This window comes from Pantherophis guttatus, chromosome 6 (assembly GCF_059756535.1).
Source record: "Pantherophis guttatus breed Tessera chromosome 6, ASM5975653v1, whole genome shotgun sequence".
NCBI classification, from domain to species: Eukaryota; Metazoa; Chordata; class Lepidosauria; order Squamata; family Colubridae; genus Pantherophis; species Pantherophis guttatus.
Window position 1 is genome coordinate 58,706,005 of NC_142068.1, and position 25,171 is coordinate 58,731,175.

Here is a 25,171-nt window from a genome sequence, read left to right on the forward strand (position 1 = left end):
TTAGAGATGAAAGTCAGGTGGTGATTTTGGGCCAATCACTCTTTCTCATCTCACAGGACTCTTCTAGGAAAAATGGGAGGGGGAAAGTGTACTAGCTATGTTCACCACCTTGAGTTTTTTATAAACTGTAAATAAAATTTATAAATTTATTTTTAAAAAATAAAAATGGATTGATACAAGAAACAAGGACTGAAATAAATATTTGATTTATTCTATTGGTACTGATTACTATTTCTCCATAGTCTGCTCTCTTAGACAAGATCAAATATGGGGAAGGATGAAATGATACACTTTTAAAAAACAAGTAATACAAGTTCTATCTATGGGACTGTATACATATCCTCATCAGCCTGAATAGGATATTGAAACCTGGGCAACAGTCACCCAGCTTAGTATGGGTCCCACTCATTTCCACATTTGCTGTGGTGAACCCCCCTCTTGGAGGCACTTAGAACTTCTGGTGACTCTCATAAATCCCTGGAGGAGTCTCCATTGAGAGATGACCTGAGGTATCATGTATAAAGCCAGTTCTGGGAACTCTGCAAATGAAGGTTTAGGGTCAGATTGCAGTGAGACACAAGGTCTCAGTGAAAAATTGTTAAACTCAGGCAGTATAGGCATTTGAATGTTTAAACCAGAAATATAGTAATATAAGTATATGTTCATGAATGAACTTCCATATTTGTTGGCAGCTAGAATTAGATCATATCCCAGGAACTCTGGTTTTATAAATGCTCAATGACCAACAGCCAATGTTGGATCAAAGTCTATACCAGGGGTCAGCAACCTGCGGCTCTGGAGCCACATGCGGCTCTTTGGGCCCTCTGCTGTGGCTCCCTGTCAGGTGATCCAACCATTGGCTGGTCCCGCCCTTCACCCTTCCCTCCTAGTCACTCCTCGCCTGGCCTGAGAAGGTAAGGGCAATGGCAGGGGATGGAAAAGCGGCCAGGGCAGAAACAGAAAGATACAGAGAGAGGGAGAGGGAGGGAAGGAGGGGAGAGAGAGAGATGTCAAAAGGATTGTGTGGTTCCTAGTGTTTTTTAACAACTGGTTCTCTGCCCTAATGACTGGCAGGGTAGGCATGGCTGGTGGGGGGAGGGTCATGTGACTGTTGGAAGTGAGTAACATCGAGTTGGCCATGCCCACCCAGGTTTTGTGGCTCCCAGTGTTTTCTTTTTCTGTGGGAAACGGATCCAAATGGCTCTTTGAGTATTTAAGGTTGCAGACCCCTGGTCTATACAATAGTATTTGATCATGTTTTGTAAACTTTATTTGTTTACTGTATTTATTTACTCACTGACTCACTCACTCACTGAAGCCTTTTCTCTACCCTGTTTTCCCGAAAATAAGACACCTCCTGATAATAAGCCCAATCGGGCTTCGGAGCGCATGCGCTAATATAATCTTCCCCCTAAAAATAAGTCCTCCCTGAAAATATTTAAACGCAGAGCTGGAAATCAGGTAAGACTGCAAGAGGAGCACCCTCTTGCTCCATGCGCCCCAGAATAATAAGACCACCCTGAAAATAAGGCCAAGTGCTTATTTCGGGGTTCAAAAATATATAAGACAGGGCCTTATTTTCGGGAAAACACGGTAAACTCTCAGACTAACTGTATAACTAAGAATACTTCTAGCCAGGAAGGCACACACCCAAAAATCTCACTTAAACCCAAAGGAGAACTTTTTTTTTTTTTTAATTTGATTTATATGCCGCCCTTCTCTGGAGACTCAGGGCGGCTTACAATGCGTTAAGCAATAGCCTTCATTCTTTTGTATATTTTATACAAAGTCAGCTTATTGCCCCCACAAACTGGGTCCTTATTTCACCTACCTTAGAAAGGATGGAAGGCTGAGCCTTGGAGAGATTCGAACCAGCATAAATTGCAGGCAGCTGTGTTAATAACAGGGTGCACTAAACCCCTGTACTATCAAGGCTCTTTGCTGTTTTTCATCATGCATTGCTTCTAGAACCACAGCAGAGCTACTTCCCTTGTGTTAGCAGCATTGAATGTCTCATCAAAGCTATGCCTAATGCAATGGCTGCTTTCATAATCAGACAGTCTGCCGACTTTCTCAATACAATGTTTATGGAGGAGCAAATCTGGTTACAGATACATTGAAAGAGCTGTTCTAAGAAACTGATTGGGATGATATAGGCTGATGGAGGGTCTTTCCTAGCTTGACATCTTTTTCAGTTTGTGACTCAGACTGACCACTTTATTTTGCTTAATAGCCAGATGATTTGACTCTCACAAAACTTGTGTGCAAACTACCTTGGGTTCAATCTCTGCCTTCAAATTCCTGTGGGTGTTTAACTGTATTATAATCCTGATTTTGCTAGCAGCCAAAATACCTAATTCTATTGCTACCTCTGAGATAGGACAAGGATGGGGGAAGAATGTGCATTCCTCTGCCCCTTGGAGTATATAATTCAATAAATCCTGTTAGGTTCTAATGCCTAAGCAGGACTTACACAGAATGCAGCCTCGGTGAGGTATGACAAAATGAAAATGATCTACTTAAGGTGAGTCTAGGAGAATCTCTGAAAATTCTCATGCATTTTCACAAAATAAATATGAAAGTCCTTAAAATAGCAAAAATGGTTTGTAATACAGATTGGAGTATTTTGGACTTTAAAAAGAAAAAAACCAATTTCTTTTGAGCACACTGAAGTAATGTCAGGAGTCACATTCTACAATGCAGCTGAAGGAAAATGTCCTCTTTAAGATGTGGTAACTTCCAAACATGCCACAATTTTATAATACCCTTTGATATGGAGAATGTTCCCATTTATGCATAGTAGTTAGGAGGATTTTTGGTGTTCTGTTGCAATTCATTTGATACCACCTCAAATCCATAGATTTTTGCCTGCTTTCTTCCTGGAAAATATCTCTTACCAAAAAAAAAAAAAAAAAGAGGAAATAGGATGACAAATCTGGGCTTCATTTTCAAGACTGTTTACACAATAAACAGTATAAAGTATTAAAGAAGTATAGAAATTAAAAGATAAGGAAAATGCCATTTGTATGCACCTATAATGTTGGCACAGTTTAACAAATATTGTTTGGCATCTTGAAGTATTTCACTTCCTTTTCATCTGCACTGTTGAAAAAAATGCAGATCAAGTTTCAGATTCTGCAGTGTATATATTCACAGGTGATCCCTGCCACAGGATTACTGTTTTAAATTCTTCTGGAATCTTCTCCTGAGATGGATCACACACTGATCTTTCTTGGGGTGCTGCTACTTTCAGCCACAGGTAATATGCTGGGTTTGATGTGGGTGAAGAGATACTTGGTACCAACAAAGGAGAATATTTGTAGCTCAGGGTTGAAATGAAGGGTCCTTGGTGCTCTTTGAGCTTGGTTGTTCTCTTAAAGATGATTTATTAGCCAAACTAGGTAACATCATCAGTGCTCAGAGAGTTCAGAATGTTTATCAGTGCTCAGAGAGTACCAAGGCATACTTATTTCATTCTCTCCATATACAAGGTTGGAAATGAGCTAAATAATAATGAAGAACTGAAAAAAATAGGCTATTTAAATATTTTAAAGCAATGACTAGTGTCTACTGCAGTTTTCTTGGGAACATTATGGATATTTCTTTCAGAGATTTTTCCTCCTTCCTAATCGAGCTAAAAGCCATAGGATTAAGAGATAATCCCTAGGCAAGTACTGGACTGGTTCTGACTATGAGTCTCCAAAATCAGCTAAGGTTCCATAAATCTACTTTCTGGGACAGTTATGATTTATTGAAACCAATTTCATCAGAGGGACTATAAAATTTGGTCTACAGGTTATGGGTAGACTTGATATTTAGCTAACGTTAGTAATAATTAAACTAGTAATTACTTTACTAAGAAATAACTAAATAGCAGAAATTGAATTGAGACACTTGAATGGAATTAAGTTATGAATTTCACTGAAAGCAGAAGGACAAGATAGACCCGACTAACTTGTTTGCTTTGATCATTGTCTCAGTTTTGTGATTCTATCAGCACGACCCACAGACTACTCAATCCATCATATTTTCCCTAAAAGAACATTTCTGGGAAATATATCGTCAGTATAAGATGCAGTCAGGGTAGCTTTTCCAGTTTTATGTAATTAAAAAGTCATTATAAGGCTAGGGGTTTTCCTAACTTAGTAACAGATTTAAGCAGAGCTTGTTGCAAGTATATTTACTGATTTCTGCACATTCTGATTTCTTCTTACAATAGGTGATGGAATAAAAAATGTCTAACTAAAAATCAATGAAACCAATGATTGTTTCAGCCAATGTAGTACTAATTTCTCAGCCCAATGTTGATTAAACCTTCCTTCCTTCCTTCCCTCCTCCCTTCCTTCCTTCCTTCCTTCCTTCCTTCAATAAATGATAATTACATTGAAATATAATTTGATCTAAATTATTATCCTAAAAAACCCACAAAGTCACAAACTTGGGAATGATAGCAAAATTAGGAGCTAAGATGTAGCTGGAATGGGGTAAGATGTTAGAAAAAATATTGGTCAGCACTTGAAAGGTCTTCTTCTTACCGTATGCCAGCAGATGGTGATAAGATGGCCCTATGCCATACACATAGCAAAAATGTGAAATAAAAATGCACTTATGCTTAAATGCCACATTTTATCATATAAGTGACTGTCCTTATTTTAGCAATGTAAATACAGTTTTTTTCTATTTTTTCTATTATTGCCTAATGTAAAGAATGAACCTCCATGCAGCTACTTGGGGTTGGATGAATACCATGCTTTTGGTTCCCCATTCAATAGATCAGATGCAATATGATTAAGGCTGATGCCTTAAGAACTGCTGTGTAAAGATAATGAATCCAGGAATAAAAACATCTTAGAATGATTTGGGCCCATTTTAGGATTTGTAATTAAATTATGAGACATTCTATATATTTTTTTATTTTACTCAAGATATATTTGTAAGAATGGTTAAAATATATAAAAGACAAATGAAATTAAATGGATCAAGTTAATAGAACAAAAATTATATACATTTCAGAAATATGTGTATTGCTTTTCCATGGATATTTACCAATTCTGATTTTATTGTAAACTGAAATGCCATAAGTTTCTTCAACTCAGTATCCATCTAAAAGTCTTTGAATAAACATTCCAATCATTTCTAGCCAATAAGAATTATTATGCTAGATAGGAGAAGAATATTTTACCTAAATTCTGTGTCTTTCCTAATTGGAAGGACTCATTCATTTATTACTATTTACAGGATAGGTTTATAATTCCTACAACAATAGATGCTGATAAATTACAACACAGGAGTGTCAAACTTGCGTCATCACAGCGTCATCGCGTGACATATCACGACTTTTTCCCCTTTGCTAAACCATCCAGTCGCATCCTGTCCATGGGCCGCAAGTTTGACACCCCTGCTACAATAGATATCACATGCAAAACATCATATCTATATTTAAACACTAAGATATAAAGCCAAAAAAACAGTAATTATTTAATAACCATTACCAAGATTCAAAGTGGATTGATCCATGGCATAATTGGTATAAAACAAATCTCACACTATAATCAACCAAATGTTTAATTTGGAAATCTTCAGCTATCGTTCTCAATATGTGAGTTTGTATTTACACAATAAAGAAAACAATATTGTAAGGTTTGCTATATTCTTGAGTGAATATAATAATTTCTACATTTTCAGAATGCTTTATATTACAGTGTAAAATGCCAGGGACATCAGAAAGTAAACAGACATTGATTCCTATAGCTCAAATGTAGTAGATAGTTCTACATCTAGAAGTAAAGTAGGTTAGCCTAAATTCCACACAATTACACAGTCAGTCAACTCCATAGGTCCTACCAAACACCATTTTGTTTTCCACTTATTATTTAGGCTACTGCAGAATATTAATCTGGGAAGAGTATCTATGTAATCAAGAGATTGATTTACAATACATAAGTGATTAAGAATACCCAATATATATGTCCCAATATTTATTTATTTATTTTATTCAATTTGTATACCGCCCTTCTCCTAGTGGACTCAGGGCGGTGCACAGCCAGAACTAAAACACATACCACTACAAAATTTAAAATTATTAAAAGAATTACATAACTGGCCCAAATTTAAAACAATTCGAATTAAAACCCAATGACAATTTAAAAACTAAAAAACTAAAAAAGACTAAAAATGGGGGGGGAGTTCACGCCAGCCCTGCTTGATGGAAAAGAAAAGTTTTCAGGGCACGGTGAAAGACCCGGAGATCCGATATCCTTCGTATCTCCGGGGGCAAATCGTTCCGGAGGGCAGGAGCTGCCACAGAGAAGTTAAGCATTACTTAGAATTCCCTTAATATTTTTCAGATGATATGAGCCTTACTTTGGATTCTGGCTGGATGCAAATAAGAAGAATAAATAGCTAAATAAAGGGCAGGAAATGCATAAAGGGCAAATGTTAAGACTGGATGACAGAAATGATAGGGTTACAGTACTGGGACAGGATCTCCAAAAATGTAGCAATGTGTTTGCTTATATTAAATATTTCCCCTCCAGCATCTACAGTATCTGGTAAGTGTTGTTCTTCTATTAATGGAATTGATTCAATGCCACATTTTTTTTTAAACCTTGTGAAGTAGGTACAGAAGAAAGGGACCGGGGCATAACAATGTGTTTGCTTATATTAAATAAGTTTTTTCTTTTCTTTTCTTTCTGCAGCATCTACAGAATCTGGTAAGTGTTCGTCTTCTTCTAATGGAATTGATTCAATGCCATATTTTTTCTTTAAAGATAGGAACCTTGTGAAGTAGGTACAGAAGAAAGGACATTGCAAAATATACACACTCTTCATTGTTTCCCTTAGCATTGAGAAATATGACCAGATTAAAGGGTTGGGAATGAATCACTCTCATTCAGGTGTTGCCAGCATAAGTGGAAAAACAATTGTTTCATATTAAACAGATTGTGAAATTCTAATATTCAGTTTTTTTCCTCCTGCCTTCTACTTTCTAAATACATCAGATTCATGAGCTTTTAAGCCAGGCAAAAAAGGTTGCAAGATCAAGTGCTGGTTATGTCAGATAAAGTAGGAATATTTCAGTTTAGAACGAAAAAAAGGGGAAACAAGGAAGATTTAATAATATCCCCTCTACATTTGTTGTCAATTATGGAATCAGCAACACACATCCTAATCCATCATCTCCTTAATAAACGTCAGCATTCCAAGTAATGCACCCATTCAAGACAGAACTCCAAAGCAGCCAGATTCCTCAACGAACAGTTTATTGGATACATCATATTGGCACAACTGGCGAAAACCAAAGTTCTGAAAGTTCCCATGGTTTTCACCTAATTAAAAAGTGAATGTTCCCCCTTCCCCCAAGTCATCAGTCACATTCTCCAATAGAGGTGCTGGCTGGTTGCTTGGTTACTCCACTCGTCCTCTCCCCAGCATCTGTTTGAATATCCTTGGTTCCCACAGAAAAACTTTTTATTTTGACTACAAAGCCAAGCTTTTCCCCTCCCTTTCTTCCCCTCTGCCCTGTGGCAATCATGAAGCCTCAAAGATGTCCTGAGCCTGGTTCGCTTCAGGGTTGACACTAGACTTGGCACACACAGAACCTGTACTCCCACTTCTCTCCTGCCTGGGTTGATCATATGTACCTCTTCTTAAGTACATACTTCTCATCTGCAGACCTCTCACTTGAAATTTCCAGAAAAATAGTAAAGTAAAGATTGCTTGATTGTGTTTGCCAACAGGAAGTGTTGGGCCTGATCATCATTTACCAGAAGGGTTATCCATAAGAGCCTTAGACTTCTTCTGTCCCTAACTTGATCAGCATTGTATTGTCCTATTTTTTTTAATAAAAAATGGATTTGTCTATAAATCGATAAAATAAAGGTATTTACTGCACTGCAAGGAGTGAAAATTTTAAGGGGTGTGGACAATCTATTCTGTCTATTCTAATTCTCTTGGTTCAAGAGTTACCTTTCTCCCAAGTAACCAATAGCTGCAGATTAAAATTCTTATCTTATTTTCTTTCATAAACATAATTAATTACAAACCAAACATCTGAGTAACAATGCATGGGGATGAATAATGTGATAATTTTTTCCCCATGAGTTACAAAGATGCCACTTCAAATTTATTTTATTTACCATATTTTTCAGAGTATAAGACGTACCTTTTTCCCCCCTAAAAGCTACGTCTTATACACCGAATGTAGCTCCACCCACCCACTGGCCCCTACCCTTTGGTCTCTGCCTCACAGCAGTTACTTCCTTGCAAGCAAACAGCAAGAAAAAACAGCTCCTTTCAGCTTCAGCACAGCCTAATTAGCACAAGTTGATTGGATCGGCCCCCCAACTCTCAGCTGATTTGCTCTCAGCTGTTTTGCAGGGCTCTGCTGCTTGCTGCAAGGATGTAAATTGCTGGAGCAGTTTTTTGTTTCTCCTTATGCTAATCAAGCTATGCTGAAAATGAAAATGAGAGTAAAGCAGGCTGTTTGATGTTTGTTGCAAGGAGGCAAAATTGCTCAGAGGCAGAGGCAGATTTCTTTTTCTTCTTTTCCTCACCAAAAAAGGTAGGTGCGTCTAATACTCCAAAAATACAGTATTTATTTTAGGTATATTATGGCAACTCATCTTAAACAAAGTGTCTGGGGGCAGAGTACAACCATTAAAATAAACCAATAAATAGATTAAAACAATTATTTTTAAAAATTCCTAAAAATACAAACAGTAGAGGAGAGATTATATTGCAGGATCTAATATGATTGGTCATTCGGACCAGAAGTTTAATCCTCTGAACTTTTGGACCCGTGCTGGAGCCCATCCTCAGGAAACTTCTCTCTCACCGCATTCTAATAGAGAGAAGTTCCCTGAGGATGGACTGCAGCACAAGTCCAGAAGACTAAACCTCTGGTCCCAGTGACTGACCCTGGTTCACGTATATTTGCCTTCTTTCATGAGAGAGTAAATTAATCACAACACTAAAACAATCTTAAGATATCCCTGGTTCCCTGGGACCCTAGGCCTGACAACATAGCCAGGACTTAAGGGACTTATGTAACATAAAAAAGGATGGCGCTAACCTCACTTCTGGGGGCGAATATGGCTGAGAAGGCCCATCTCCTAGAATCTCCCAGGTATAAGTCCCAAAGGACTGGATCCAAAGCATGCCGTTTCTTCCAGATCTAATGGAATGGGCAAGTGAGGTTGGGGAGAGCTGGTCCCTCAGATAACCAGTACTATGCTATGAAGGACTATAAAGTTTAAAACCAGCACCTTGGACTGGCAACCATGCAGCTCATGAAGCACAGGTGGAATAGGTGCTGTTCTAGAAGCACACGTACTGCTCACTGCTGCTGCACTCCGCACCATCTGAAACTTTCAGATGCTTTTCAAGGGCAACTCCATGTAGAACTCGTTACAATAGAACCCAATTTGGAAGTTACTAGGATGAACGTGTCTGTGAACAGAGTTTCCTGGATTCTACCACAGATGTTTTTGTGTAAGTCTTCTTCAAAGCTTTTATGCTCTGCTGATGGTAGATCAGCAAGGAGAGCTTTAGTAAAGAGAAATTTATGCTGTCCTTCTAATGGTTGACTCCCTAAAAGTCATGCACACACACACACAAACAAACACACAAACACTATATGATCAAACTAATCCAAGACACAATTTCCACCACATTTGGGGTAACAGCAAAATAATTCATTTTTATCTCTTTTTTTTCCCCTTTCACCTTCTTTTTAAAGGAGTAACTCCTATGCCCAGTGATCTTTCTTCAACATGTAAGTAGAACATCTAGGTAACATAATTCAGAAAAATTAGTTTTCAACCTTGTGGAACACTTTTTAGAACAATAATTCGCCAGCAAGCAATTGACATGCAAATATCCACAAGGTGTATTTGCACATTTTAAATTCGTTAAAAGGTACTTATCACAGAATGCTTGAATTTCCTTGCTTCCAAACATTTTTATTTCACCAGTCTTTTACTGTGCTGCCAATAGCTTGGATTTTGTATTTCAAAACAGGAGAGTCAAATATAGCTGTCTTATAATATAGGCAATATAGACAGGGGTGTCAAACTCGATTTCATTGAGGGCTGCATCAGGGTTGTGTTTGACCTCCGGTGCCCAGGGTGGGCATGGCCAGCTCAACATCACTCATGTCAGGAGCGCCTTTGATGGCCTGAGTGCGCTGCCAGAAACACCACAGGCCAGTTCTTAGCTGTTTCCATGGCAGCCCCGTGGGCCAGATCTAAGTACCCCATGGGCCAGATCCAGCCCCCGGGCCTTGAGTTTGACACCCCTGTTATAAGACATGTGAGATCTTTGATTAATACAATTATACCTAATGCTTGGTCTTCACAGAAAAATAAAACATACCCAGGAAAAGGCACATTTTTACTTCTTATAGCTGTGCCCTAATGATCTCATCGTATTATATTTTGGTCTATGTCAACTTTCTGCTTGAGCTGATTATCATGAGATCAACGTGACCGAGATTGTAAGGCATAAGAAACAATAAGATTTTTTTTTTTAATGAAAAATGAGATTTAAAAAACCACTGTGTTTATAGGAACAGCTTCAGTTGATAGTGCAGCTGGTAGTTGTGTTTTTGCTAAGAGGTATTAAATATGATACATTTCATTAAATAAATACAGGAAGCAAAGTACTAATCAATTAATATTAAATTACATTCACAATTCTTAAATTAAGCTAATGTATAAATTTTCACCATAAAATGTATAGAGTTGTACAATAGATATTATATAATTTAATATACGATGAAATATGATATTCTACTATTTTTCTTTCTTTCTTTCTTTCTTTCTTTCTTTTTTTGATAGCTGAACCTGGATGTGGCGGCACATTTTCAGACGCTACAGGCTCATTTTTTGGCCCATATTATCTTGGAGACAATCGTGATCAAAAGTGTGTCTGGAGAATTGACTCCCCTGAGCACCATCCAATAAGAACAAACCTTAATTATGTAAAGTAAGCATTTTTCTTTCAAATCCCTTTCAGTCATTTCAATCCCTGAAATTTCATTGGCCTTTTTGCATAAAAGGGGAAATGAGAGTGTTTTCCCCCATTGATACTCTGTTGTCCGGTCCATGATTACTTTTGTCTACTTTTTCCTCTTCAGCTTAAATTGTGCTACTGAATATATTGCTGTCTATGAGGGAGAACCAGAGAGGTCACGTCTACTTGGGAAAATATGCGAAGGAGAAAGGACATTTTTCTCTTATTCAGGCCTGATGACCTTGGTATTAAACAGACATTCTGAAACAGAAGGTCAAGGCTTCATTGCATTTTATGATGTAGGAGGTAAGCATGCTACTGATCCTGTTTATTGAAAAGAAGGACTGGGGTAACATGATAGTAAGAGCCTGTAGTACAGTGGACTAAAGCACTATAATTAACATCTGCTGCTTGCAATTACTGCAAGTTCAAATCTCACCAGGCTCAAGGTTGACTCAGCCTTCCATCCTTTCAAAGGTAGGTAAAATGAGGACCCAGATTGTGGGGGCAATAAGCTGACTTTGTATAAATATACAAAAGTATGAAGGCTATTGCTTAACACATTGTAAGCCATCCTGAGTGTCCGGAGAAGGGCGGCATATAAATTAAAGCAAAATTAAAGCAAATAAAGCAAATAAATGATAGCAGTGGTCCAATATCTAAGAGGTAACCACAAGAACAGGGAGTCAACCCATTCTCCAAAGCACCTGAAGGCAGGGCAAGAAGCAATGGATGGAAACTAATCAAGGACAGAAGCAATCTAGAACTAAGAAGAAATTTCTTGCCAGGGAGAACAATTTATCTAGTGGAATGACTTGCCTCCAGAAGTTGTGGATGCTCCAGCACTGAAGGTTTTTAAGAAGAGATTAGATAACCATTTGTCTGAAATAGTAAAGGGTTTCCTGCCTGAGCAGGAAGTTGGACTAGAAGTCCTCCAAGGTCCCTTCCAACTCCATTATTTTGTTATTCTGATACTTGCTGCTATGCTTTTCCTGCCATGAGGAATTTTTGCTGATATTTTACTTTATTGTACATGTCTTTCTTTCTCTGTCTAATCTCAGAAATCAGAACTCTAGCAACTAGTGATTTCAGATTTAGATTTGTTATCCCTTTGAGACAGGCTTCAAACCAGCATTAAATCCCAGGGAAAGAAATTACACAAAGATCACCCTATCTCAGTTTGGGAAGGCTGCCCGTTTTTTGAAAACTCTATAAGTAGTCAAAGATGTTGCCAGAATTTATGCCATATTGAAATCTTTTCAAATACAGCATAATTTCTTTTCTATTTTTTGCTTCCTTCCAGTTAGGACTAAAAGAAGATTTGGGAAATGGCTTTTAGAAATATTCCTTCCTCCCTTGATAATATGTACTCGGGACTGTGCTATCTCTGTGGTCAGGAAGAGAAGGAAGTGTGCAAGCAACAAGAGAATATTCTGGCTTCTTCTACAGTCCCTTTTGAAGTCTCAAATTTTGACAAGGAAGAGTAGACTTATAGAACTTTCTAGAGTAAGAACATGCAAGCTCTGAGCCTCCTTCAACCCCAGAGTTCTTAATCCATTCCATTGTGAACTTCTGTACATATATAACCTCCTTGGTCCTCTTCAGTTGAAGATGGTGCACAGGAAATTTCTTTCACGTAGGAGGCTAGGCCACACATTTACTAGATATATTTTTCAAGATGGGTTTAACACTAACAATATTGTGTTATTATTGCTCAGATTATTAAAACAGATGGACCATTTACAAGGTTCACACAGCTGTTTTGAAAAATGTCCCCAGCTGTCTCAGCACAAATGTGGATGCCGAATCACTTCATCTTATTGGTGAATCCAAAATGTTGAATGTCCCTGTACATGCACACCAGGGACGAGTTTCAAAACCCATCGCTACCGGTTTGCTTATGGGCTTGCGTGCGCTCGCACTCACGTGCAACACTTCTGCACATGTCCAGGTGAGTGGGCGGAGCTTCCCACCACCACCGCTACCAGTTCGCCCAATTCGGGGCAAACCGGTAGCAACCCACCACTGATGCAAACATAGACAGCTTTCTGCGTTTGGTTCAGTCTAATATATATTAGCACTGGGATTTTTTCAAATACTTTGCATGGCCCTATACCACAAAAAACCAAGCATCCAAAATCTGAAATCCAATATTACTGTTATTTCTGGGAAGAACTCTTGGGCTAATTAGTCCTTAAAACAAGCAAAACATAATTGCAGTTGAATGCTTTATTCACCTGCCCAGAAAATGCAATCTGATACTATAGTGTAGTGGACCATAGCAACGTCAAGGAGCATCCTCCCCCCGTTTGCTTTCTGGCTCAACTCTCCATGACAACAGTTTTATAAATCTCTGGGTACCCAATAGTCATTTTATGAGATTGCTTTTGAAACAATCTCAATTTTCAGGTATCTATAGATATGCTGCGGTCAGTCATAGAAACATAGAAAACTGATGGCAGAAAAAGACCTAGTGTTTTATGGCAGATGCCATTTGAAGGGGAAAGGTTATTAAATTTTTTGTTTGTTTGTTTTCTTTTTATTTATGTATTTATTGTTTTTTAATTATTGCTTTTACCTTTATCAACACCATCCTCAGCTCTTCATTATGTAGACTCACATGTGTCTCATGAAAGGAATCTTATAAGTCCCTAAACTGAAAAGTGGCTTCCTTTGTTTCTTTGTAGCAGAGGTCTTCAAACTTGGCAGCTTTAAGATTTGTGAACTTCAACTCCCAGAATTCTCCAGTCAGCATAGAATTCTGTGAGTTGAAGTCTTAAAGCTGCCAAGTTTGAAGACCTCTGCTTTATGGTCTCATAAATCTCTCATTCCAAAGGGACAGGAATGTTTTCACGATTTATCTATGCTAATTGTGGTCATTTTGAAATTATTTTGTTCAGTATAATGGTTCTGTCCTTTCAAGCTATGTTTTTCACCTTGACAACTTTCAAGATGTCTGGACATCAACTCCCAGAATTCCCGAGCCAGCATGCTGAAGTCCATATATCTTAAAGTTGGTAAGGTTGAGAACTGAGAAAACAATGAATTGGAAGGAGCTTCTATGGCTATTGGTACAAAAGCAATTGAAAAGCAGAGAAAACAACTGATATTTGTTTACTTATTTGTATCCCACCTTCATTATTTTTACAAATAATGACTAATAGATTTTTTTTCTTATCAGAGGCTTTCACAACTCCATTGCCAAGAGCTGACCTCACAAGTAAGTTTATACTCTCAATCTATAATTTTTCCAAGAAGTTTAAAAATTATTGTTTGCAAATAATAAGTAAATTAAACTAAGTAATCAACTAAATAATAATAGAATGTCTATGGCAAAAGAAAGCAAATGTAGTACCAATAGTAATTGACGGCTTGGATGCAATCCCAAAACAACTGAAGCAAATTCACCATCAGTCAACTGCAAAAGACAGCTTTATTTTTTAAAATTTATTTTACTTTTATTTGTCAAGAACATATTCGGTAATATATATAAATATAAGCATGAATTGAATACATAAAATCAGTACAATTAACGGGAAAATTAGGACAGGGATGGTAGGCACGCTGGTGCTCTTATGCACGCCCCTTACAGACATCTTAGGAATGGGTGAGGTCAACAGTAGACAGTCTTAGGTTAAAATTTTGGGGGTTTTGGAATGAAATCATTGAATCAGGTAGTGCATTCCAGGCATTGACCACTCTGTTGCTGAAGTCGTATTTTCTGCAATCAAGTTTGGAGCGGTTCACTTTAAGTTTGTATCTATTGTGTGCTCATGTATTGTGGTTGAAGCTGAAGTAGTCATTGACAGGTAGGACATTGTAGCAGATAATTTTATGAGCTATGCTTAGGTCAGCTTTACTCGGAACAGCTTATATCCTGCAACAATATCTTCAACACCATCGAACATCCACATCTGCCTATGCCAAGTCTTTGGAAAGGATTTGAAAGGTGGACAAAAATGCCAAATTCAGGCTGATTGTGTGATGAATCATAAATTGTCATGTTTACTTTTTGCTGAGGAATTAAGAACAATTTATACAATTCAAGAGGGTTATATTAAAATAGAACAGACACTCAAGCATGACCCTTGGTCCAGAGATTTCAATAATATTACAGAACTCTGAGTTTATCTTGCTTCAGGAACGTTGGCCCCATTCCATTTGGATAAATCCCTGTTAGGAAAGCCTGCCATTTTACTCTGAAGAATAAATGAGTTTTAACTGCCAATCATTCAGATGCACATAACTGTGCAGATATGTATACTGAGATGTCTATTTCAGGACCACGCCTTCTTCATTATTCTAATCCCAAAACAAAATCATATATGGAAACTGTCGGGCATTGGATTCCTATTTTGTGGGAATGTTATAAATTGGGAAATGTACGTGACCATATTTCTGCCTTTGTTACTTTATTCTTCATTCTTTCTTTCCTTCCACTGAACTTTACACTGACCCTCATCATGTTTTTGAGAAAATTCAGTTCACTATCACATTTTAGTTGTAATCCTACCAGATTTTTAATGACTGGTTATAGTAGTATCGACAATTAATACAAGTGATATCATTTACATATAATTTTATTTAATTTTATTTTCTGAACAGCTCGTCCTGAAGAACCAACTGGTAAGTTCCGTATCCCCTTTTCATGTCTTAAAATAAATTCTTTCTGGTTAGTTACTCTGTGTGAATGATACCTTTTGTCATTTAAATAACTGATAAAAACACCCTCACAGAAGAAATAATTTTTTTCTAGAAAAAGTCCTAGAGTATTCCTCTCCTCAAAATCAGATACGGTTATTTGGCTATTAAACCACAGACTGTTAATGCAATATTCAGTAGTAAAAAAGAATTTCTTTCTTCAGGAATAGAGTAGCGTAGAATAGAATAGAATAGAATAGAATAGAATAGAATAGAATAGAATAGAATAGAATAGAATAGAATAGAATAGAATAGAATATTTCTTTGGCCAAGTGTGATTGGACACACAAGGAATTTGTCTTTGGTGCATATGCTCTCAGTGTACATAAAAAGACAAGATACATTTGTCAAGAATCATAAGGTACAACACTTAATGATAGTCATAGGGTACAAATAAGCAATCATGAAAGAATCCATATCAATATAAATCGTAAGGATACAAGCTACAAAGTTACGTCATGCAGTCATAAGTGGGAGGAGATGGGTGATAGGAACGGTGAGAAGACTAATAGTAATAGTAATGCAGCCTTAGTGAATAGTTTGACAGTGTTGAAGGAATTATTTGTTTAGCAGAGTGTTGGCGTTCAGGGAAAAAACTGTTTTTGTGTCTAGTTGTCTTGGTGTGCAGTGCTCTATAGCATTGTTTTGAGGATAGAAGTTGAAACAATTTATGTTCAGGATGCAAGGGGTCTGTAAATATTTTCACAGCCCCCTTTTTGACCTGTGCAGTATACAGGTCTTCAATGGAAGGCAGGTTGGTAGCAATTGTTTTTTATATACTGTCCCAAAGTGCTTTACAGCACTCTCTGGGAGATTTACAAAGTCAGCGTTATTTACATATTTGCCCCCAAAATCTGGATTCTCATTTACCAATTTCAGAAGGATGGAAGGCTGAGTCAATCTTCATTTTACTTTTGTTTATTGTTTGTTGGATATGAATTGCATTTGGTTGTCTTATTATGTGAATGCATGGCTGGATTTGGAGGGGCAACAAACCTTGCTTCTCTGTGAAGATACCCCTTGTTAGTTTGGCATCTTCCTGAAGCAACCAAGTGGCAAATGTGTGGCACACTCATTTCTCATTTTCTGCTTCTCTTTAGACCAAAGCAGCTCATCTTCTGATAGCTAAGAAAATATACTCTACAGAGAGCCTAATTCTCTGTTATATCTAGAATCTGTAGCAGTTTGTCTTGTGGTATGCATAAGGCTCTGCTGTTTTAAATCCTGGTTCTAATCAAGCATCAATAATGGATCTATAATCCCTATTAGCCTTCTGGATAATTTTCAATCATCCTGAAGGAACAGCATTATCTGGTCTTAGATACTGTCCTTGCTCACTGCAATATTTGATCTGATCTGATTATTAAAAATGTGTATAATTAAAGTGTATCTTTAATATTGATCTTCTAAAAGACCTGAGCACACCCTCTTCCCCCCACTTTTTAATGATATTGATTCTTCAGCAAATTAGTCACACCACTTTCCCATCAACTATCGCAATCTCTGAGTAGCACATGGCGAACTTTGTTTTGCCATGCGTGTTAAGGAAGACTGCAATATTGAATATGTCTCTTCCTTGTGGAAGAAATAGCTACACATATCTTATGGTGCTGCCCATTCTAAATGACTTGATGATTGGCTATTTGATATTTGCCTAGTTAACAATTGTCAAAGTCCATCAATTGATCAGAATAGGAGAAAGCTCTCCTGGGGGCACACTTGTCGCCAGAAATTTCTAGAAATATACAGTAGAATAGACATTGCTTTTTAGGAATTAATAGTCAAGGTTTCCCTTTAAAACAGACTTTAAAAGTATGTGTGTGTATCTATAGGAACAGTTAATTCAATCAGGGAAAAAAAGGATTTGTTTGTTACCTTTTTGGTGTTCTCTGTAGTTATATGTATTAGCGACAGAAAGCTATTTTCTGACTCTAAATAGACGATGAGGATGATTCTAAATCTGATGAAGAGATAGTTATTCTAGTTTTTATAAATTACTCACTGAAATATAAGACTGGATAAATGGAAGAATGGTAAAATCAATAGGAGTGACATTTAAATTTCCTTTCTTTGTGAACAGGTGTCTTTGGAGACAGTGAATAACCAACTTCTTTTTTTCTGTTCCAAATCTAACTTTCTAATAAACTGTTAAGCATCAATGATAGGTATCATAACTCACAATTGGATTTTTTTCTTTAAAAATAATAATTAGCTTGTTCACCATTGGTCTTTCTACATCTAGAAGTTCAGTGGCTCCATGAATGTGGCTATCATCTCAAAGACTAATCTAACAATCATTGATTGAGAATATATCATTGAGAAAAAAAATACTTCATTAAGTTGTGACAGTGGCTGTTTCATATTATAAATATTGTAAATCTCTCGTATAAAATATCCTTGATTGGTAACTAAGTGGTCATATACAAGCCATTTACTACCAAAGATATCCCTGTATTTATTTCTTTGCCTGGCTTCAGTGCTATTATCTCATAAATATGCTCTGACTTTTTTGTGCATTTTTAGCTCCATCTACTCCTATCAAAATAACTATCATATCAGAAAAGGCCCCTGGTAAGAAAATACACACTTTTATTTTCTAAAATCATGCACTGATGAGTGATCAAAAAACATAGTCAAGTAATTGTTATATTCACATCACTTATTGCACTTCATGTGACAAGGATCAGTGGAAGGAACATCTGGGGACTTAATAGAGGTGTTGGAGCCACTCAGAGAAGTAATTCTAAACTGAAAGAGAGTCTATTGACTAGAAGATCAACATCAGAAATCTGTGAAACAAATAACATTATAAACAACAAATCCATACACTAGAGCTTTTTTTCTATTACATATATCAGACCAGTAAAAATCCATCCTAATTCCAATTACTCATTAAGTCACTCCCTCCATCTTGTCCTCATAGAATAAAATCTTTTTCTTCTCTGGAATAACTATCAAGCAATTATAAACTTCTCTTTTTCTCAAGGGATTCTCAACCTTGTTAGCATCCATGAATAAAGAGTCCCAGACTTGTTTTCTTGAGAATTGTAGATTTACTTGGAACTCTTATATCAATTATACTGGAAGGCTTGTGATTAAACCATCATCATAATAGAGAGTAGTACCAGATTTATATTCCAAAAATAGCAGTTAAATTCTTTGCATTGTTAGGTACTTGTGAAATTGCCTCAGTGATTTGGTAAATTTCTATACATAATGACATCTCTGAATTCGTCATCTTTTTTCCAATTACATGAATTGTTTGTTCCTCTTGCGTTTTTAGAACATAATTGAACTATAAACTGAATTGTTTTATTTAAATACTTCTCAAGCATACTCTGGCAATCTGATAAAGTCCATGTTTTTTTTTTTCCATGTTCTTAGCTCCCTCTTGTAGTCAAGGAGGAAATATTTTATACATTGATTAATGCTTCCTGGCTAATCAGAATTCATACAAATTGAAAAATTTCAGCCACCCACAACTAAACAATTCAAAGCTACAGGGTATATAAAAATAATAAAATAAAACCACAGATTTTTATATCCTTATGTTTTCTAGCAGTTTTTTTTAAAAAAAACTCCATTTATCCTTATTTTACCTTACCTCCAGCAACTCTCTTCCCTGTCATTTACCAATAAGGAAATCTCAGAAATGATACAGCTCTTCAAAAGGTATAAAAGGCTGTGACTGCAAAGAGCTTCTTTTAGCTTAATAAAGATAATAATCCCATGAACTGATTAAGAGTAATATGCACTGCTTATTGTCTGTTTTAAAAATAAAATCCAAAATGACTGCTATTTAAACAGCAAAGTGATTGCAGCTCTGTCCCTCAGCTGCTCCTGATGCTTCTTTCACACCATTGATGTATGGAGGATCTTGTGGGGTAGTTGAAGACATCTTGGTCCAGACAGAGGAAATCTCACCAGACTGGTCATTCGGCCATTTTCAGGAAATCCAATTGAGGATATATCACTGTGGAAAAAAAGACTTCATTAAGTCATGACAGAGGCTGTTTCGTATCATAAACATTGTAAATGTCTAGCATGCAAAATCCTTTTTTAGTAAGTGATCATATATAAGCCCTTTACTACTAAAGATATCATCTGCAGTCTCATACTGGGGAGTAAGGCAGTTTCACTTACTGTATACAATTTATTTCGTGCCTGGATTCATTGATATTATCTCACAAATATGCTCTGACTTTTTTGGTGCATTTTTAGCTACATCTGCTACTCCAGCTCCACCTGCTATCCAAACAACTATCAAAACAGTCGTCACAGAAGCCCCTGGTAAGAAAACTCACACTTTTATTTTCTATAATCATGCACTGATGAATGATCAAAAACGTAGTCTAGTAATTGTTATATTCACATCACATTCATGTGACAAAGATCAGTGGAAGGAACATCTGGGCATTTAATAGAAGTATTGGAGCTACTCAGAGAAGTAATTCTCAACCGAAAGAGAGTCTATTCACTGGAAAATCAACATCAGAAATCTGTGAAACAAATAACTTTAATTCCAATGTTATTACTTTATCAGAATATAAAATACAAAGGAACGTGAAAATAAGGAAACTAGGGGACGTTAAAGGGAAAATAGAGAGTGTGAGAGAGAAGGGGAAAAAGGAAAAGCATTGACTTCTAACTCTTTTTAGCTCTGTAGAAATAATATTACCACCTCAACCTTTTGCTTTTACACTACAAATATAATTGGCATTTCTGTAATAATACACGTAGCTAATTTGCAAACCCGCAAATCAAAATTTCATTTTTTTCCATCTCAAACACAAAACCAAGAAGAGTTTCCAAATAGAAACAAAATTAGATATGTTCCTTTCTTGAAATAAAGCAGTCAATTTAACTATATGTGCTTTTTTATTTCATGTGGGAAGTTAATAATAATTTCTATTTTAATTTATTAATCTTAATAAACTATTAGCATTTATATTAACAAGGTACTATGCTCATTCAAATTCTTTAACCTTAAATGGAAAAACAGTTTTTTTAAAATCCATTTTAAAACTCTAAAAATTTTCTTTAAAAATATTTTTAAACTCAATGAATTCTAATACATGTTTTTAAATTTCTTCCTAATATATATATACTTTCAAATTCATTTTCAATAATATTTTATAAACTTTAGGAATTACTCAACTATTATATATAAAAAAAGGAAGAAAAACTCCATTTTCAAACCCACTTTATAAACAACAAATCCATACCCTAGAGCTTTCTTTCGATTACATATATCAGACCAGTAAAAATCCATCCTAATTCCAATTACTCATTAAATCACTCCCTCCATCTTGTCCTCATAGAATAAAATCTTTTTCTTTTCTGAAATAACTATCAAGCAATTATAAACTTCTCTTTTTCTCAAGGGATTCTCAACCTTGTTATTCATGAAGAAAAAGTCCCAGACTTGTTTTCTTGAGAATTGTAGATTTACTTGGAATTTTTCTTTCCATTACATTGGAAGGCTTGTAATTAAACCATCATCATAATAGAGAGTAGTACTAGATTTATATTCCAAGAATTGCAGTTAAGTTTTTTGCATTGTCAGGTATTTGCACAATTCACAATTTGCATTGTGAAAGTGCCTTGGTGATTTGATAACTTTCTATACATAATGACATCTCTGAATTAGTCATCTTTTTTCCAATTACTTGAATAGTTTGTTCCTCTTGCTTTTGTAAGATTTTTAGAACATAATTGAACTACAAAGTGAATTCTTTTATTTAAATACTTCTCAAGCAGACTTTTGCAATCTGATAAAGTGATATTTTTTTCATGTTCTTAGTTCCCTCTTGTAGTCAAGGAGGAAATATTTTATACATTGATTAATGCTTCCTGGCTAATCAGAATTCATACAAATTGAAAAATTTCAGCTATCCACAACTAAACAATCCAAAGCTACAGAGTACATAAAAATAATAAAATAAAACCACAGATTTTTATATCCTTATGTTTTCCATCAAAGTTTTTTTTTAAAGGTATTCCATTCGTCCTTATTTTACCTTGCGTCCAGCAACCCTCTTCCCTGTTATTTACCAATAAGGAAGTCTCAGAAATGATGCAGATCTTCTAAAAGGTGTAAAAGGCTGTGACTGCAAAGAGACTCTTTTAGCTTAATAACGATAATTATCCTACAAATTGATTAAATAAAAGGCACTACTTATTGTCTGTTTTAAAAATAAAATCCAAAATGACTGCTATTTAAACAGCAAAGTGATTGCAGCCCTGTCCCTCAGCTGGTCCTGAGGCTTCTTGCACACCATTGTTGTATGGAAGATCTTGTGGGATGATTCTAAAACTACCTCTAACCTAGGAGCTCATATAAATGAAGGGAACGTGGTTCCCTTGTTAGTAGTTGAAGACATCTTGGTCCAGACAGAGGAACTCTCACCCAACTGGTCATTTGGCCATTTTCAGGGAATCCAATTGAGGATATATCACTGTGGAAAAAAAGACTTCATTAAGTCATGACAGAGGCTGTTTCGTATTAGAAACATTGTAAATGTCTAGCATGCAAAATCCTTCTTTAGTAAGTGATCATACTAATAAAGATATCATCTGCAGTCTCATGCTGGGGAGTAAGGCAGTTTCACTTACTGTGTACAATTTATTTCGTGCCTGGATTCATTGTTATTATCTCACAAATATGCTCTGACTTTTTTGGTACATTTTTAGCTACATCTACTCCAGCTCCACCTGCTATCCAAACAACTGTCAAAACAGTCGTCACAGAAGCCCCTGGTAAGAAAACTCACACTTTTATTTTCTATAATCATGCATTGATGAATGATCAAAAACGTAGTCTAGTAATTGTTATATTCACATCACTTATTGCACTTCACATGACAAGGATCAATGGAAGGAACATGTAGGAAGTCTTGGGGTGGGGTGGGGATTATAAGCAACTTGGAGAAATAATTCTCAATCAAATGAGAGAAGATTAATAATATTCCATGAATCAATGTCAGAATTGTATGAAACAAATCACTAAAGTTATATCTGACAACACAGGTTTTGTATCTTCCCATACTTTTTCAGCACTAATTTATTGTCAAATTATAGGATAATCATATCTTACTCACTTTTTGTTCAAATAAGAATGTTATATAACCCTACAAAAGGATATATTAGATGCACCAAAGCTATCCATTCTTCAAGACAGAGAGCTATGTACTTGCCATATGAACTTCTTTAATTAATTTTGAATGCACACACAGATACATATATACACACCACACATACATATATATATATATACACACACATACACACACACATACACATAGTATGTGTGTATATAATTGGTGAAATTTTCCTACCCCGTAGTATAACACTGAAGGAAGTTTATGTATATAAACTTAGTACAAGATCATATTTCAGTCACAAATATGAAGATATATCAGTAAAGAAAATGGACTTTATGAGTAATTTTAAAAGGTTATCAGTTAGCATTAATTCTACGAATACTAGTATAGAAATACTGTTAGAAATGTTCACATAAATATAATATGAAACAGGTTAAATGGTTTTTCTCTGCATATTTTAACCCTGCAGGGTTATACTGTGGGGAAAGAAAATTTCACTAATTACCGGTATATAACATTTTTAGTGATCGACTGTAGTACTGTTACCCCAATACTGGGAGTAATTATGCTCCACTATAATTACCTTAATTATAGGTTTTATGCCTTATTTCTTTTCTCTGATGTAACTGTTTCACATAATGCTATTTCACACTCAGAAAAATTGCCTGGTAAGTCTGCATAAGAATTTCAAAGTTGAATACTATGAACTATAAATATGATGAAGTTTATAACAGAAGTTTATACTAATCCTAATTCATTGGCAAAATTTTAAAAATTGTTTGCTCATCTCTGGAGTATCAAATGCCTCATTATTTCCAGTTTCACATTCAAAAACATGGATTCTGACTCATCTTTCTCAGGTGAATCTGTAAGACTGGCCAATGGAAAAAATAAATGTGAGGGACGTGTTGAAATCTTTCATAATGGATTGTGGGGGACCGTCTGTGATGACTCCTGGGACATAAATGACGCAACAGTTGTGTGCAAGCAACTCGATTGTGGAAGTGCCGTCAGAGCACATCAAAGCGCTTACTTTGGTCAAGGCTCAGGAAACATAACTCTGGATGATGTAAATTGTAGAGGGAATGAAAACAGATTGGAGGCCTGTTCTCATGGAGGATGGTATCGTCATAATTGCAACCATGGAGAAGATGCTGGTGTTTCTTGCTCAGGTATCTTCCGTATTATCTGAAATACAACAGCATACAGGGAAAGAAAGTGCAATATGTTTAATGTTTTCCTTATAATGGAACAGGTGTAATGTTGTACATATCTCTGAAAAAAGAAAAAGCAGCACCTAGGCTAAATACATCTTGGCAACATCTGACATGTGGACTGAGCAAGTCCTCAAACTGAATATAAAGCCACAAGTTGTAACATTAGGCTGTTATAATATCCAGAACCAGAATATTTTTTTGTCAAAGACCATCATACAAGACTGATTTTATCTTCTTTTTTTGAAAGACAAAAAGGACAAGTATAAAAAGTAGAATGAGGGGCACATAACTAAAGTAGAATATCAGCAAATATCCCGAGTCTGCAAAGATGAAGTGAGGAAAGCTAAGGCTCAAAATGAATTAAGACTTGTGACAAAAGTCAAAAATAACCCAAAAAAAGGTTCTTTCAACATGTAAAAAACAAGAAAAAAGTCAAGGAAAAGATTGGTCCACTAGTGGGAGAAAGTGACAAGCAATTGAGAGAAAGCAGAACTATTTAACTAATTTTTTTTGCATCTGTTTTTACACAAAGGGAAAAAACAGTCCAACCTATCAAAAACAGTACCATAAAAAATAGATTAGAAACACAAGTTAAAATAGAAAAGAAAATTAGCACTTGTCCACCCCAGATGAGTTTAAATCACTGGAGCCAGATAGATTATACCCCAAAGTTCTGAAGGAACTGGCAGATGTGAGCTCACATCTATATTTCACAAGATATAGAACTATATCTTCCAAAGATCCTGGAGCACCTTACCAGAGGACTGGAAAAGAGCTGATGTAGTCCACATCTTCAAAAAAGGAGGTGGAAATAGATTTAGGAAAGTACAGACCTATCAGCCTGACCTCAATACCTGGGAAGATTCTGGAAAAGATTATCAAGCAATGAATCAGTGAATAACTAGAGGCAAACAAAGTCATAACAAAAGCCAACATGGGTTTGTCAAAAACAGATCATGCCAGACTAATCTTGGGTTTGTCAAAAACAGATCATGCCAGACTAATCTTTTTGCATTCTTTGACAAGGTGACAAAATTAGTAGACCAGAGGAATGCTGTTGATATAATTTACTTGGATTTCAGCAAGGCATTTAACAAAGTAGACCATAATCTACTACTTGATAATATAGAAAAATGT

At 36.0% G+C, this 25,171-nt stretch overlaps 1 protein-coding gene across 1 annotated transcript in view; it reads left to right on the forward strand.

The window, feature by feature from the left end:
• Window positions 1-3,157: 3,157 nt before the first annotated feature.
• Window positions 3,158-25,171, forward strand: part of LOC117676679 (scavenger receptor cysteine-rich domain-containing protein DMBT1) — a 93,351-nt gene continuing 71,337 nt past the window's right edge. Inside the window, exons 1-11 of the mRNA XM_087872362.1 lie at window positions 3,158-3,259; window positions 6,699-6,713; window positions 9,740-9,775; window positions 10,839-10,986; window positions 11,138-11,319; window positions 14,195-14,233; window positions 15,619-15,639; window positions 18,238-18,285; window positions 19,936-20,004; window positions 22,408-22,473; window positions 23,678-23,989. Of these exons, the coding sequence (XP_087728488.1) occupies window positions 3,211-3,259; window positions 6,699-6,713; window positions 9,740-9,775; window positions 10,839-10,986; window positions 11,138-11,319; window positions 14,195-14,233; window positions 15,619-15,639; window positions 18,238-18,285; window positions 19,936-20,004; window positions 22,408-22,473; window positions 23,678-23,989 (985 nt within the window). The 5' untranslated portion in view covers window positions 3,158-3,210. The remainder of the gene's footprint in view (window positions 3,260-6,698; window positions 6,714-9,739; window positions 9,776-10,838; window positions 10,987-11,137; window positions 11,320-14,194; window positions 14,234-15,618; window positions 15,640-18,237; window positions 18,286-19,935; window positions 20,005-22,407; window positions 22,474-23,677; window positions 23,990-25,171) is intronic.